A 17,681-nucleotide genomic window follows, 5' to 3' on the forward strand; every position below is an offset into this window, starting at 1 on the left:
GTTCTAGTTCAGTTCTAGTTCAGTTCTAGTTCAGTTCTAGTTCAGTTCTAGTTCAGTTCTAGTTCAGTTCTAGTTCAATTCTAGTTCAGTTCTAGTTCTAGTTCAGTTTTAGTTCTAGTTCAGTTCTAGTTCTAGTTCAGTTCTAGTTCAGTTCTAGTTCAGTTCTAGTTCAGTTCGAGTTCTAGTTCAGTTCTAGTTCAGTTTTAGTTCAGTTCTAGTTCACCTCTAGTTCAGTTCTGGTTCAGTTCTAGTTCAGTTCTAGTTCAGTTTTATTTTAAGCTAATTCTTTTTCAATCAAAATCTGTTTTCTTCTCAAGTGAAATATTATATCACAATTCTTTTAGCGTTCTTCTAGTTAATAAATTTCATTATTTTTTAAACATTTCTTTATATTTAATTAATTTTAAGCAGCAACTTTAAACGTAAATTTTAATTTTCATTTACTGAGTTTTAATTTGAGAAGTACCAATTTTAATATCCTGCATTGCGACATAAAAATTACTTTCGTAAAAACAACATACCAAGTTTTTTTCGCTGTAACACTATTGTGTAGCAAAAACAAAACTATAGCAGACTTTGCCAAAATAAGAAAAAAAAGTAGTAAGAATAAAGGCGAAAAATACCCAGCAGGGAATTAAATTAAAAAAAGTTTAAGAATACTCCAATAAAAATGTGCAAAGCGGGAGAAAAAGAAAAACAAAATACTAAAATTAAATTAATTGAACAATGCTTTAACAACAACATAAAAATCAACAAAATGTTGTGAAAAAGTTCATTTGCACCGCAAAAATCGCACACACTTAAGCGTACTTCCCAATTCAAACACATACAAATAAACTTTTAAATATATATGTTTGTATGTATATAATTACAAGAAACTTTTTTATTCATCCTCTCTTTTACAATCACGTTTGCTTGAAATAAACTTGAAATATTTAAACGGAAAGCAAACGTTAAGTGTAAGAGAGTTTTAAAAAAAGCTCAAGTGCATTTTGCAAACAAAAATGACAGGACACTTAAAGTAAAAATAAAAAGGAGACAAAGAAAATACTTTTTTTTTGTATTTTTTTATAAGGAAATAAAAAGCAAAATATTTTAAGTATCTGTTGGAAAAATAATAGTAAATGAGAGATTCTGCATGTAGATGTCCTTCACTTATGAAAACGAAAACATTGACCAGAAGGACATGTGTATAGTTGTTGTTGTTTAAATGTTTACATTGACATATGCCGCGAACATATAACAGAAAATAAACGAAATTTTGCTAAAGGATTTCTTTTTTTTTCGTTTTGCCCATGGTGGTTGTCCTAAGAGCTGGAAAGGAAAGAGAGAGATACAGGATCTTTTTTTTTAATTTTTATAATTTTACACAAATATTCGCTTAATATTTTTTCTCGTGTAAGATTTAATTAATTATATTTTCTCTTATTTATTTCGCAGGTGTTCGTATGTTGGATGGCAAAGTTAATGATGTTGTTGAGGCTCAAGCTTTAAGTTTAAATCCTTCTCATATCGATATCTACAGCGCTTCATGGGGTCCTGAGGATGATGGATCAACAGTAGATGGCCCTGGACCTTTGGCTAGACGTGCCTTTATTTATGGTGTTACCAGCGGTCGTCAAGGCAAAGGTTCAATTTTTGTTTGGGCTTCAGGTAATGGTGGACGTTATACGGATTCCTGCAATTGTGATGGTTATACCAATTCCATTTTCACCTTGTCCATCTCTTCGGCCACACAAGGAGGGTAAGTAAAAAACACTAAAAGAAATTTTACAGTTTTTTTCCTATTAAATTCTATTAAATTAATTAATGGCTTTAACACAAAAATATGCTTATAATGAGACTAAAATAATATAATGTTAATATACAAAAATAACAAAAAACACAAACCAAATTATGCAAATTATTATAAAATATAAACTTTGTATAATGTTTAATTAAGAACACAAACATGCACACCGTTTCACCAATACAACAGACAGACATTTACATTGAATAACAGCAACAATATTTTTTAAGTTTTTTTTTTTTTTGGTTTTAATTAGTTATTAACCACCGCATAAACAGCAATTTTATAGAAATTGTTTTCAAAGAAAAAACTGGTTTAACCAATAAACAATATTTTATTTAATAGGTTTTATAGTCTATTTGTATTAAATTTAATTTTATTTAAAAATGCAATCAACATAAATATGTGTAGTTTCGACGTGGGGTGTTGGGGTATCTTATTTTCTCCTGTATTTAATGTGTAATTAATATATAACAACAGGTTTAAAAAACACATATAAATGCAAATAATTGAAAAATACTTTTTTGAATAAAGTTCTTCAAAAAATATATATGTATAAACATAATACTATTTGTTGCTGTATTTAAATCATATTATATATTTGATCAGCTATAACGATAAAAGATAGTAGAACTGAACTATAACTGAACTAGAACTGAAATAGGACTGAACTAGAACTGAACTAGAACTGAACTAGAACTGAACTAAAACTGAACTAGAACTGAACTAGAACTGAACTAGAACTGAACTAGAACTGAACTAGAACTGAACTAGAACTGAACTAGAACTAAACTAGAACTGATCTAGAACTGAACTAGAACTGAACTAGAACTGAACTAGAACTGAACTAGAACTGAACTAGAACTCAACTAGAACTCAACTAGAACTGAACTAGAACTGTACTAGAACTGAACTAAAACTGTACTAGAACTGAACTGAACTAGAACTGAACTAGAACTAAACTAGAACTGAACTAGAACTGAACTAGAACTAAACTAGATCTGAACTAAAATTGAACTAAAATTGAACTAGAACTGGACTAGAGCTGAAATAATAAACTAGAAATGAACTAGAACTAAACTAGAATTCATCTGGAGCTGAAGTACAATTTAACTAGAACTGAACGAAAAGATACAAAAATTTATTTAGCAGTGATTTTACATATTGTAGGGTTGTCATAGATCGACTATATGTTTTGCAGTTTTTTTTTAATTTTCTTTTTAAATAAAACAATGTTAAATACATTTACCATACAGTTAATAAAAACACTAACAACCAAACGCAACGACAACAAAAGCAATAGCAACATCATCAAAAACATAACACACAATGACCATAAACACCAACAAACCCTAATTGGCAATTATAAGCATTTTAATTTGTTATAAACCAATAAAAACGTTTTTAATAATAAAAGGCAAAAAAAGCACCACAAATAATATACAAATTAAAATATATTTTGCTCTTAATAAGTAATTAATACTTTAAAACTTGTGTTATTATAAGAAGGCAAAAAAGGGCAAAATTGTAAAGTACCTACTAAAATTTAAATTTATATTAATTAATAGTAGCATACCACAATTAATTTTTTAATAATATTTTTACAGTGTTTTTAATACAAATTAATTTGCTATAAAAATCCAGCAAATTACGATAAGATTTTATTAAAGCGATTATAAATTTAATGACAATTTAAATGATTAATCTACCATCAATTAGTTATACATTTATCTTGACAAAAATATTGAAAAATTAATGAAAACATTAATTAATGTATTTTTATCACTTTTATCAATTTACAGCTATAAACCTTGGTATTTGGAAGAATGTTCTTCTACCCTGGCTACCACCTACAGTTCTGGTACTCCTGGACATGACAAGAGTGTAGCTACTGTTGATATGGACGGTCGCCTAAGACCCGATCACATTTGTACAGCCGAGCATACTGGTACATCTGCATCGGCTCCTTTGGCTGCTGGCATCTGTGCCTTGGCTTTGGAGGCAAATCCCAATTTAACTTGGCGTGACATGCAATATTTGGTAGTCTATACCTCCAGACCTTCACCATTGGAAAAGGAAGCCGGTTGGATGTTGAACGGTGTAAAACGCAAGTACAGTCATAAATTCGGTTATGGTTTAATGGATGCTGGAGCCATGGTCTCGTTGGCCGAGCAATGGTCTACTGTTCCACCCCAACATATTTGCAAATCGCGTGAAAATAATGAAGATCGTAAAATAGAGGGAACCTATGGTTACACTTTAGCTACTCACATGGATGTTAATGGCTGTGCTGGTACTATTAATGAAGTACGCTATTTGGAACATGTACAATGTAGAATCACTTTGAGATTCTTCCCTCGCGGTAATTTACGCATACTCCTAACATCTCCCATGGGCACAACTAGTACCCTGTTGTTTGAGAGACCTAGAGATATTGCTAAATCCAATTTCGATGATTGGCCATTCTTGAGTGTTCACTTTTGGGGCGAAAAGGCTGAGGGTAGATGGACTTTACAGATTATTAATGGTGGTCGTAGACGTGTCAACCAACCAGGTATTTTATCTAAGTGGCAATTGATTTTCTATGGTACTGCCGTCCAGCCAATGCGTTTAAAAAGTGATTTAGTTTCGCCGCCTGTTTATACGTATCCCACAGAATCGGATTTGGGACAACCCTTGAGTGCTGATCAGTTTTCAAGTTTTTTAAATTTTCAAAATCTCTACACCGGAGCCGGTTCTAATCCAGAGCAGGCAGTAACTACGGTAGATGGTCATAATATCCCCACACCTCAAAGACAAAATGTTATGGCCGATTCGAATAATAAGCTAGTCTTGCACGACTGTGATCCTGAGTGTGACTCACAGGGTTGTTATGGTCGAGGTCCGACTCAGTGTGTGGCCTGCAAACATTATCGTTTGGATAAGTAAGTATAAAAAGAAAATTGGTTTTCTAAAGAGAAAATTTTAAACAAATTTTTATATAAAATAGTAAGTTTGCAAAAATTGTATATAGAAGAAAAATTTGCGATTTTTTTTCTATAAAATAAGAAATTTTTATAAAATTTTCTGTAAAAAGATTAATTTGCGAATTTTTTTTTTAAAGCATAAATTTTGAGAAAATGTTCTTTAAAAGGATAAATTTTATGAAAATTTTCTTTAAAAAGAGACATTTTGCATAAAAAATATTAAATGAGAAATTTTGCGAAAATTTTACACAAAAAGGGAGAATTGTTCCGAAAAATTTCTATCAAGAGGGAATTGTTCCAAAAATTTTCTATAAAAAAAGAATTGTTCCAAAATTTTTTTAAAAAAATAGAAATTTTTCAAAAATTCTCTATAAATTTTTTTAAAAAAATAGAAATTTTTCAAAAATTCTCTATAAATTTTTTTTTTTTAAATATAAATTTTTAAAAATTTTTCTATAAAAAGAGAATTGTTCCGAAATTTTTCTACAAAAATTATTTCGAAAATTTTCTACAAAAAGAGAATTGTACTGAAAATTTTCTTTAAAAAGAGAAATGTTCCGAAAATTTTCTACAAAAAGAGAATTGTTCCAAAAGTTTTTATAAAAAGATAAACTTTTTAAAAATTTTCTATAATGAGAATTTTTTTAGAAAAATTATTCCGAAAATTTTTTACAAAAAGAGAAAAATTTTCGTGGAAATAAAACTTTTTCAAAATACTTTATAAAAAAATATTTCCAAAATTTTTTTTTTTGTGAAAAAAGAATTTTTCCGAACATTTTTTTTTATAAAAAGTGAAATTTTCGAAAAAAAAATAAAAAATAAAAAAAAAACTTAAATTTTTCTAAAAATTCGAAGATATAAAAAAAAGTTGTTCAAAGTTTTCTACACTTTTTTGTAAGATTTTCTATGTAAATAGAATTCAAAAATAATTTTTACAATTTTTTATAAGTAAAAATAACGAAAAATCTTCGGAAATAAATTTTTCCGAGGGTTTTTCGATAAAAATTAAATTAAAAAAAATCTACAATTTCAATTTTTTCAAAAAAAAAAATTAAATATATTTAAAAAATAAAAAAATGTTTAAAAGTTTTCCAAAAAAAAAAAAAAAAAACAAAAAAGTATAACTTTTTCCAAAAATTCGAAAAATTTGTAAAAGAGAAAATTTTTCAAAAGTTTTCTACACATTTTTCAAAATTTTTTATAAAAAGAGAACTTCTGCGAAAATTTTTTTATTAAATAAGAATTTTTCCCAATTTTTTTTTATAAAGAAGTTTTCCAAGGATTTTTCAAAAAAATCGAAAATATTTAAAAATTTTTCTTTAAATTAAAAAATAAGCATTTGTTAAAAAATGAAATTTTCAAAAAATAAAAAAAAAAAATTATTTTTTCAAAAATTTGTAAAATATTTAGAAAAGAAGAATTTTTCGAAAGTTTTTTTTTACATTTTTTGAAAATTTTCTATGAAAAGAGAATTTTTACGAAATTTTTTTTAAAATAAAGAAGTTCTCCGAAAATGTTTCATAAAAAGTGAAATTTTCAATAAAAAATCTACAAAATTTTCAAATTTTTTTTAAAAATTTAAAAAATATTTACAAAAAAAAAATTTATTGAAAGCTTTCTTCAAAAAGAAACCTTTTCTGAAATTTTTCTATGAAATGTAACATTTTCTGAAAATTTTCTATGAAAAGAGAATTTTTGGGAATTTTTCTTTTAAATAAAGAAATTTTCCAAAAATATTTCATAAAAAGTTAAATTTAAAAAAAAAAATAAAAAATAAAATTTTAAAATTTTTCTAAGAATTAAAAGAAATATTTAAAAAATAAAAAAATGTGGAAAGTTTTCTTCAATAAGAAACATTTTCTGAAATTTTTTTTATGAAAAGAGAATTTTTGATATTTTTTTAAATAAAAACATTTTTCCGAAATGGTTTAAATAAAAAGTTAAATTTCAAAATAAAATTCCACAAAATTTTTAAAATTTTTCTAAAAATTCTAAAAATATTTAAAAGAGAAAAATATATTGAAAGTTATTTTCAGAAAGAAACATTTTCAGAAAATTTTCTATGAAAAGAGAATTTTTGTGAAAATTTTCCATTAAACAAGAAGTTTTCCGCAAATTTTTTTATAAATAAAGAAAAAAAAATCTGAAAAGAAAAAGAAAATAACAAAAAAATTTCAAAAAGAAAATGTTGAACATTTTCTAGAAAATCAAAAATTATTAGTTTCAAAGATTTTCTATAAAGAAAGAAAATTTGTATATACTTACAGCACCTGTGTAAGCCGTTGTCCTCCTCGTTCCTTCCCCAATCAGGGAGGTGTCTGCTGGCCTTGTCATGAATCATGTGAAACTTGTGCTGGTGCCGGTCAAGACAGTTGCTTAACTTGTGCTCCAGCTCATTTGCATGTAACAGATTTGGCTGTTTGTCTACAAGTTTGTCCTGAAGGATATTATGAAAGTAAGTGCAAGTCGAAAGAATCTAAAGAAAAAATCCCATAAATCTTTAATATTTGATAAATTTTGCTAAATATGTACATTCTCTTACATTGCAGATTATGATAATAAAACTTGTGTGCCATGTGAAGCTAATTGTGGTTCATGTCAAGATCGTCCCGATTATTGTACATCATGTGAACATCATTTAGTTATGCATGAACATAAATGTTTCTCTTCGTGTCCTCTGCATACCTATGAAACTGAAGAATACAAGTAAGTTTTGTGATTTGTGATACATACATACATTATTTTATGTTTTAATAATATTCTATAAAAAGTAAATGATATAAGAGGTATAAAGTTTTTGTTAACAAAATATTTCTTTATATTTTGTTATTTTTAGAAAATTTTGCTAAAGATTAAGTAAGCGTTTTTTTTTTTTTTTTTGGTCTATCAAATTTATAACAAGTTTGGTTAACAAAATGTTATGTAATTTATTATAGTTTTATATTATTCTTATGAAATATAGTAGATAAAGAAGAAATTGAAGTTTTTGTTTTAAATCCTTCGCACTATAAACTTTCTTTATGCATAATTATACATAGAAACTACTTAACTTCCACCTTGACACTTTTCCTCTTACAAAACTTACCTCAAATGCTTGTTTTAGACATATGTATATGTACCTATACTAGCTAACACATCCTTGTTTATGTGCAAGGATATATATACATATAAATGTACACTTAAGTAATAGCAGTACAACAAGTGCCTCATTAGTGTTGGTGGAAAAAGCATTTAATTCTTCAAAAAAAACACACAGTTTGCTTGCAGTCATTATACTTACAATAACTACAACTACTACATGGAAATAATAATAGAAACTAACATTGCCCAGCTGTAAGGGGAGACATTTCTTATATATATGTGATAGCTATAAGTAAACATTTTTCTATAAAACAAAATTTTCTTTATTTTAAGAGAAAAAATTAAAAAAAAAATGGAAAATTTAATAGTTTCTTATTTGTTTATAATTTTGTGTAATTCTGATACATTGACGCTTTGTTAACTTGCTGGGTATAACCTCCATCAATATGTATGCTGTTTATTATAAAGAGTATTAGTGTGTCTTTGTATACAATCGTTTTTATACCCTACACCACTTTAGTGGGGAGAGTATATTGGGTTTATGCTTATGTTTGTAATGCACAATAATATTGCTCCTAAACCTCGATTTAGCAATGCCCGTCCGTCTGTCTGTTTGTCTGTCCGTCCATGTAAACCTTGTAATCAAACTAAAGGTCGCAATTTTGAAGATGATAATTTGATACATGATCTTCTATTGTCCCCAGGACGAAGCCTATTAAAAATGGTTTATATCGGTTCATTATTTCACCTAGCCCCCATACAACTGAAACCGCCGAATAGGGCTTTTAAACTTTGTATTCAAATTAAAGGTTGCAATTTTGGATATAATTCAATGAAATTTGGTACATGATCTTGTATTGTCCCAGGGACAACCCCCGGGCATGTTTCCATGATGAAATGTCCATCATGGTGTATTGTAATCCCAGGGTAAAGAGGTGCTACCAATACCTTTAGTATCCTGGAACTATAAACTAGTGATGTCAATTGTATCCTTGGCTTCGCCTAGGAATAATTTGGCATGAGGTCTAACCAGAGCGCCATATTATCTGGCACTACAGGTAGCCGGTTGCCCACAAAACAGATCTGTGTAAAAAGAGGATATGCTGCGTTTCTAAAAACTATCGGTAACTCTAACCGGTCGTGTAGTGGGATGCCGGTATATTATGGGGAATTGTCAGGTCAGTGGATGCCTGTCATCCCGTAGAGCGATCTTTATGATCATGGGAATGAAACTGATGCGATGAAAGATCGGGAAAGTCTACATATATTGGAGATAAGTACTGATTTAGTATGCCTTTTTTACGCTTTGGGGAAGTTTTTCGGTGCTGTTGCCATCTCCACAGGATATATTAGTACATGCTACGCGACTATGTCTCTAGATGCTGTTGCCAAAACAACAGAGCTATCTCAGTAGTGTGGTTGCGCTGGCTTAAAGAGGTTAATGAATGCACTGGAATGGGTTATTAGATGATGGGGATTACATTTTGAATAAAACAATCTTTCATGACATCATAAGGGTGGTCACCTTCCGATTTGCCGGAAGATTGATTTCACCTGATGTTGGGAGGCGTCACCCCCTTCTATTGACCTTAGGCCGGAGATTGTTTTTTCCTTGTCGGGGTTCGCATTAGGATTTGATCCTATGCTGCCTGTCATTCCACAATGGGGCTGCTATGTCAAGAGATTAGATATCTCGAGTACTTCAACAAAGTGTTTGTACATGGACTGTACCAGACCCGCCGAATAGGGCTTTCAAGTTCAAAATTATGTTTAATACACTCATATCTCGACAAAAAGCTGCAAAAACCAAGTTCTATACAAGACATGATGACCCTCACGAATTCCATATTAATAGATCCTCATATGACCCGAGCCCCTATGAAAAGCCCCCATCATGATTTCACCTCAATGTCCACAATTTCATTCAACAATAAATGGCTTAAGTAATTCTGGGGCAAGGTAAAATTCAACTTAAATACTTTATTATTGCAACTAAATTACATATTTTTGGTGTAGGGTATTATATGGTCGGCCTCACCCGACTATAATTTCATACTTATTTGATATTGTGTTTGTGTCTTTATCATATTATAATTACTTAAATTTATACACTGTTACCACCACTACAGTTTTAGTTTTAAATCATTATTATACATACATATGTTATCCACCCAACCATTCATGTATATAAAATTATATACTTCAAACATATTCATAATTTTACTCCTATAATTATATAGAGGATCATGTAACTATTGAAAATTACATGATATTCTTACACTATATGTTTAGAGCTGCAATTGGAGAAAAACCTACTCCATGTATATAGTGCTGTATTTATATACATTAGATTACTTGAGACACTAAGATAAAAAGATTGATTAAGTTGTAGAAAGAGAGTCAAATGTATGAAATTTAAAAAAATCGAACTCACTAAGATAATCCTTGGTAAAAAGCTGTTTATCGTTGCTACATATACAAGCTCTAATAACTACATAGTTTTATGTACATACATACATACTTACATATGTATAAATATAAATCGGTGTTATCATGTTAAGTTTAGCTAGAGATTAAATTTGTCATTTATACTTCAAGTGGAAGTGAACTTTAAAAAAAATAAAGGTAGAGGATGGTTTGTGGTTCTCTGTTAATTATTGGGTTTTTATAACCTACACTACTATAGTACGAACGGTATAAAGCTTTTGTGTTGAGTTTTAAAACAAAAAAAAAAGTTCCAAAATTTTTTATAAAATAGAAAAAATTCGACAATTTTCTATAAAAAAAAGAAATTTTCCAAAAAATTTCTATAAGAAAAAATTTTAAAAATTCTTTTTAAATATTTTAGAAATTTTCCGAAAATTTCCTATAAAAAAGAAGTTTTTGGATTTTTTTAAGGAAAAAATTTCCGAAAATTTTTTATAAAAAAATTTTTATTAGAAAAGATGTTTTCCGAAAATTTTCTATAAATAGAGAAATTTTTCGAAAATTTTCTAAAAAAAATAACAATATTCTATAAAAGAAAAAAATCAAAAGTTTCTATAAAAAGAGAAAATTTCCCAAAAATTTTTATATAGAGAGAGATATTTTCCGATATTTTTTTAAATGTTTACAAACTTTTTATAAATTTTTCGAAAATTTTCTGTAAAAAGAGAATTTTTCCAAAAAGTTTCTAAAAAAAAGGACAAACGACATTTAGCAATTTTTTTTATATAAAAAGAGAAACATTGGAAAACTAATATTAGAAAATAAACAACATTTTTCTAAAAGAAAATTCAAATAAGAAATTGTAAAAAAAAGAAAATTTACGAAAAGATTCTATAAAAAGATACATTTTTGAAAATAATTTATAAAATGTAACACTTATATAAATTTTATAAAAATACCAAAAAATACGCTTTAAAAAAAATGATTTTCTATAAAAAAGTGATTTTGATAAAACATGAATTTTTTATAGTTTTATATTAATATTTATAACTTCAACTACTACAGTAGTTGCTCAGCATCACTTTCTTCATTGATTTACTTATGTCCATCCGTCTATCTGACGGTGTATCTATGGAAAGCTTGTGCGCACGTTACAGGTCGCAATTTTCAAGATAATAATCTTTACATACTCTTCTTTCGACACAAGTACGAACTCTATTGAAAATGTTTGAAATCGGTCCATTATTTCGACTCTACCGCAACAACCTTAAGCCCTGAATAAAGCTTTTGGGTTCATAATTAAATGTGTAGTATTTCAACAATAGTCGTCAAAACTTCGTTTTAAAGAAGTTTAAATGACACTATCGACTTTTGTAATGATCCTAGCTCCCATACAAACCCCCTTCAGCATATGAGAACATTTACTTATAAACACTACTTACACTATGAAATTTTATGATGAAGACGTAATTAAATAAGCCCTCTTGTAGAAAATCTCTTATTTCGTCAACAATAAGTAAAAAAAATCCGAAATTATAGTAAAAATCAAATTAAATTTCCTATTATTAAAAAAATAATCTAATACCATAGTCACTGGAGTAGGGTATCATATGGTCTCAACAATAGTTTTCTTTATTCTTAATATAACCACTTTACGTACCACTTCAATAATATTTTTCTTAGAAATTAATAAATTACAATCATTTAGTACATTTTTGTATGTTTTATTAAAACTAGAATAAATTCAATTATAAAACGGAAATTTTGTTATAATAAATTGGGGGTTTTCTTAGCACAACTACAGAAAACAACCACAATAAGAAAACAATTAAAATTCGATTACCTGCTAAATGGAAGTGCAAATGACAACTATATAGACTTTTAATTTTTTTTTTTCATTTAACCAACACAAACCATAAATTCCTATTAAATTGTTATACGTCTTAAACACAAATCCACAAAAATTTAAAAAAACACACTCAAACTAACAGAGAAATTCGATGCAGATGTTGTCATAATAAGTAAGAGTTGCTCTTTTCGTTTTCTACCAGAAAAGTTGTCCAATTATTTAAATAGAAACTTATTTTCTAAAGAAAAATTAACTCAGTTACTGCCAACTTTTTTGTACAAAAGGATACTTTTTCTATAGAAAAAGATGCTCAATTATTGACAACTTTTCTATAGAAAAAGATCCTCAATTACTGACAACTTTTCTATAGAAAAACTTGCTCAGTTACTGACAACTTTTCTATAGAAAAAGTTGCTCAGTTACTGACAACTTTTCTATAGAAAAAGTTGCTCAGTTACTGACAACTTTTCTATAGAAAAAGTTGCTCAGTTACTGACAACTTTTCTATAGAAAAAGTTGCTCAGTTACTGACAACTTTTCTATAGAAAAAGTTGCTCAGTTACTGACAACTTTTCTATAGAAAAAGTTGCTCAGTTACTGACAACTTTTCTATAGAAAAAGTTGCATAATTATTGGTAACTTAACTATTGAAAAAGCTGCAACAATAGAAATAGTTGCTTATATATTATAGAAAAAGTTGCACAATTACTCTCAATTTTTCTATGGGACAAGTTGCTCAGTAGCTGACAAAGTTACTCAGATACTGCATACTTTTCTGTATAAAAAGGTGCTTAACTAGTAAGAAATTCATAGTCTATTGGTTTAACATTCTAGACTGAGCTGGTTAATTTTACCACTAAAACATATTTATATATTATGGTTCTTTTGTAATACACATGTCAATCTAGTCTGACCAGCATATTAATAAAACAATAAAAACATGTATGAAATTAACCCATTAAAATCATATGGAACCAAATACAAACTAAATTATAAATAAACTAAACTTAAACTAAATAAATTAATATCACTTTGTATTATATATGTAAAAAATTTGGTATTTAAAGGGTTATTTTGGGTTCATTTAAATCCATGTGTTAAGTACATAAATTTATGTTATATTACAAAAATTATGTATGGACGTTCATACAGATGCTGGTATCTTCATATCTACATATATACTTTCAAAATATTTGTATTTCATTTCATCCATCTCTTTATGACAACGGACGACAACGAACCTGCACATGTACGTATAACTTATTTCTCATTTCTTCATTTACTCACTCATTCGTTCGCTTATTCATTCATTTTGACTTCGAAGAATCTGCATTTGACTGACATGTTATTTTTCAGTTTTTATTCAAGGCTTTGTTTCTTTGTTTTTTTTTTTCCTACTTTATGAATTTTTGTTAACCATAATATTTGACATGCAATTTTGTAAATATGGCATATTTATTTAAAAATGTTTGTTGTATGTTTTCAATACTTATTCCATATAATCTAAATTAAACTGGATTTTTGATTGTTATTTAATTTTCAATGTGGACTGAAGTTTTAATAGGGGATCTTGCATGCAATGTTTAAGTTGCTCAGGAGTGGACAATGTTTCTATAAAAAAGTTACTGACAAGATTTATTTAAATAAAGTGGCTTACTTACTGATAAGTTGCTTCGCTACAGACAACTTAAAAAAACTATCGAAAACGTTGTTAAGTTAATGAAAACTTTTCTACAAAATTTTCTATAAAAAATTGTTCAGTAACAGACAAATTTTTTTATAACAAATGTAGCTCAGGTACTGGCAACTTTTCTATAGAAAAAAATTCTCAGTTACTGACAACTTTTCTATAGAAAAAGTTGCTCAGTTACTTACAACTTATATAAGGAAAAGGTTGCTCAGTTACTGACAACCTTTTTATGGAAAAAGTTGCTCAGTTTTATAGAAAGAGCTGCTCAGTTACAGATAACCTTTCTATAGCAATAGAGAGACAACTTTTGTATAGAAAAAGTTGCTCAGTTTTATAGAAAAAGTTACTCAGTTACTGACAGCTTTTCTATAGAGAAAGTAACTCAGTTACTGACAGCTTTTCTATAGAAAAAGTTGCTCAGTTACTGACAACTTTTCTATAGAAAAAGTAACTCAGTCACTGACAGCTTTTCTACAGAAAAAGTTGCTCAGTTACTGACAACCATTCTATGAAAAAATTTCTCAGTTACTGACAACTTTTCTTTGAAAAAAGTTGCTCAGTTACTTACAACTTTTCTACGAAAAAAATTGCTCAGTTACTGACAACTTTTCTATGGAAAAAGTTGCTCAGTTACTGACAACGTTTCTATGGAAAAAGTTGCTCAGTTACTGACAACTTTTCTATGGAAAAAGTTGCTCAGTTACTGACAACTTTTCTATGGAAAAAGTTGCTCAGTTACTGACAACTTTTCTATGGAAAAAGTTGCTCAGTTACTGGCAACTTTTCTATAGAAAAAGTTGCTCAGTTACTGACAACTTTTCTATGGAAAAAGTTGCTCAGTTACTGACAACTTTTCTATGGAAAAAGTTGCTCAGTTACTGACAACTTTTCTATGGAAAAAGTTGCTTAGTTACTGACAACTTTTCTATGGAAAAAGTTGCTCAGTTACTGACAACTTTTCTAAGGAAAAAGTTGCTCAGTTACTGACAACTTTTCTAAAGAAAAAGTTGCTCAGTTACTGACAACTTTTCTATAGAAAAAGTTGCTCAGTTACTGACAACATTTTTACCGAAAAAGTTGCTCAGTTAATGACAACATTTCTATTCTAAAGTTATAGTAAAGTTGCTTAGTTACTGACAACTTTTCAGTAGGAAAATTTGCTCTGTTTTCTTCAACTTTTCAATAGAAAATGTTGCTTAGTTACTAGCAACTTTTCCATAGATAATGTTGCTTAATTATTGAAATCTTATTAATAGAGAAAGTACTTGAAAAACTTTCTCAGTTTTTGAGTTTTCTATTGAGAAAGTGGCTTAGTTATTGACAATTTTCTATTGGAAAATTTCCACACTAACATCCAGTTGTAATGCTTAAAATATTTACCTTGCTATTTTTTTTATATTATCAGATACAAAATTGTTTAATTAGTTTTATTAAATTTTTATCAATTTAATTTTTTCACAAATTTTTTGTTACGCTTCATGACGTTATGAAGCTGGCAAAATGTCATTGAATTTATTGTAATATTTTCCACCACCATTGCAACTGCTGTCTGTATATGGCTTTTATTCTAAACATTGTATTTGTTTAGTTTATTGTGAGTTTTTTTATGATTTTTATTATTTTATATGAAAAAACAACAACGAATAATATAAGAACATAATTAAATTCATATTAAAATTGAAATTAATTGACAGTTGTTGGGGTAATTTAAATAAACCGCGTGTTTGATGATTTTTTTGTGTTGCTTATAGTTTATGTACAAACACTAGCTAACAAAAAAGAAGGATAGAAGTTTAGAAAAGTTTCTACTAATACATAGTTTTGTTAGCCAGTGTTTTATTTGTTTTTTAGTTTTTTTGTCAAATAATTTTCTATTCTTTATTTAATTTTTTTGTGGAGTATTTAATCGAATTTCATTATTAATTTATGCATACATTAATTGTATGTAGAACATAAAATTGATATGTTTATTTACTTTTATATTGTTTATTTATTTTGCATCTGTCTATTTAATAAAAATATAAACAATTTTTATAAATATGTCCATTAAGTAAATATAATGTTAGAGAAATATAACTAAATGTGTGTAAATCATACTTAATTAAACAGATTTTAATTAAATAGTATTTAAAATAAATGTGTAACTATAAAGTAAATAAAGGTAAATAATTTTGAATAAATTAGAAATTTATGGGAAGTATGTATATGCTGAAGTTGAAAGCATAATAACTAAATATTAGTTTTACTAATAAAATAGTTAATAATTAAAAAACTCTTTTAAAATACAAACGTATGACAGATAATGTTGGTTCATCTAAATTTATGGATGGTGTTAATATTAAGAAATCAGTAACTCTTGATGTTCTGGGCATGGAAATATAGTGCGATGTCCGATGGACTAAACACATTTTCCAACTGTCGAAAGAAGCATTTAGGTATCTCGGTTTTTTGAAATGGTATAAGACATACTTCACTCCATCTGATCAACTCAATACAACTTCAATGTATGATGGACGGAGGTTCGAAATCTATTTTGAAGCTACTCGACCGCATACAAGAGAGGGCGAAGTTCTTGCCGGTTACAGTAGGGTATCCAAATCGATTGATTTACTGTAGCACCGTCGCAACGTGGGGTGTATTTTACTGTTCTATCTATGTTATGGAATGTGTTCCTCTGAAATTGGGAACTCGTTGCCGATACCCGCATATTTTTACCTAGCACACGACTGTCATCAAGTACACAACCCATCTGTGGTCGATTGGCCAGTGAACCGCACAACACACTTCAGGGAAAATTCATTCTTCAGCCGGAGTGTTTGTATGTTGAACAAACTTTCTGCAGAAGTTTTCCCCGTAACTTTCGATGTGAAAAGGTTTCAATCAATAGTCCACAAACCTACTCCCTTTATCATACCTCTCACAACCTATTTTCCTAGTTCGAGCACAATGCTCTGCATGAGTAGGGGTCATCCCCTAATAAAGAGAAAATGTAATGAATGAGGCCTTAGTTTTTACTTCTGCTTAAATTATCTGGGGGCTTCTTTTGATAAAAAAAAACTGTAATATCAAACTATTGCAGAGTTCTTCGAAGATGCTGCTTGGACACAGGAGGTGTGATGAGCACTATGCTAATCAGGAACGCTTCCCGATATTCCCGATATATGAGTTGTCACTTACAGACGAACGGTTCTTACCTTTAGGCGAGATGGGTAACAAAACGGACATAAGGTTCTAACAACACTATTTCAGAACAATAACAATTAAATTAAAATAAATATGGAACCAGCAGGTGTTACCTACCATACTAACCGATATTAGGTGATAATATTAAATCTAATACAGTAATTAGGATTTAAACGTATAATCTCACAGAGGTAAGCTTTGCGGTACCATATCTCTCGGGTGTAGTCGGTAACGAAACAAAGTATTTAGATACTCATAAGCCTATATCGGCAGAGAGTAAAAAATAAGTTCTCTTACTGGTTTTTATCGTTTTTTATACATGTATAAGCAAGCTCTTTGCCGATATGGGCTTTTAAGAAATAAGCTCTCAAATGAACTGTCTTGTACTTTTTCTTTCATTCCTACGTATTCTCACACATATATTTGCCGGTTCACACAGAAAAACAACTTATTTCTAACGCTTAGTCCCACAGACACTCTTCTGTGGGGTATCTGTTGTTTCGGCAACAGCACCGAACTTATCCCGAAATATTGACTTTACCTTACATCAGTCTTTTAACCGCAACTCACTCTTCCCGCGAATTTGGGTTTTAATTACAGCCATTACATGGATCTCGAAAGAACCTCAACCAACTGACCAGCCAGAACATAGTCCTGCGGGCAACTGGCCACTTGTAGTACCAGATTATGTGGCTC

General features: G+C 28.8%; 1 protein-coding gene across 1 annotated transcript in view; it reads left to right on the plus strand.

The window, feature by feature from the left end:
• Positions 1–7,484, plus strand: part of LOC124418621 (furin-like protease 2) — a 13,168-nt gene extending 5,684 nt beyond the window's left edge. Inside the window, exons 2-5 of the mRNA XM_046945370.1 lie at positions 1,441–1,744; positions 3,592–4,713; positions 7,023–7,210; positions 7,305–7,484. Coding sequence (XP_046801326.1) covers positions 1,449–1,744; positions 3,592–4,713; positions 7,023–7,210; positions 7,305–7,465 — 1,767 coding nt within the window. The 5' untranslated portion in view covers positions 1,441–1,448 and the 3' untranslated portion in view covers positions 7,466–7,484. The remainder of the gene's footprint in view (positions 1–1,440; positions 1,745–3,591; positions 4,714–7,022; positions 7,211–7,304) is intronic.
• The last annotated feature ends 10,197 nt before the right edge of the window (positions 7,485–17,681 follow it).

This window comes from Lucilia cuprina, chromosome 3 (assembly GCF_022045245.1).
Source record: "Lucilia cuprina isolate Lc7/37 chromosome 3, ASM2204524v1, whole genome shotgun sequence".
NCBI lineage: Eukaryota > Metazoa > Arthropoda > Insecta > Diptera > Calliphoridae > Lucilia > Lucilia cuprina.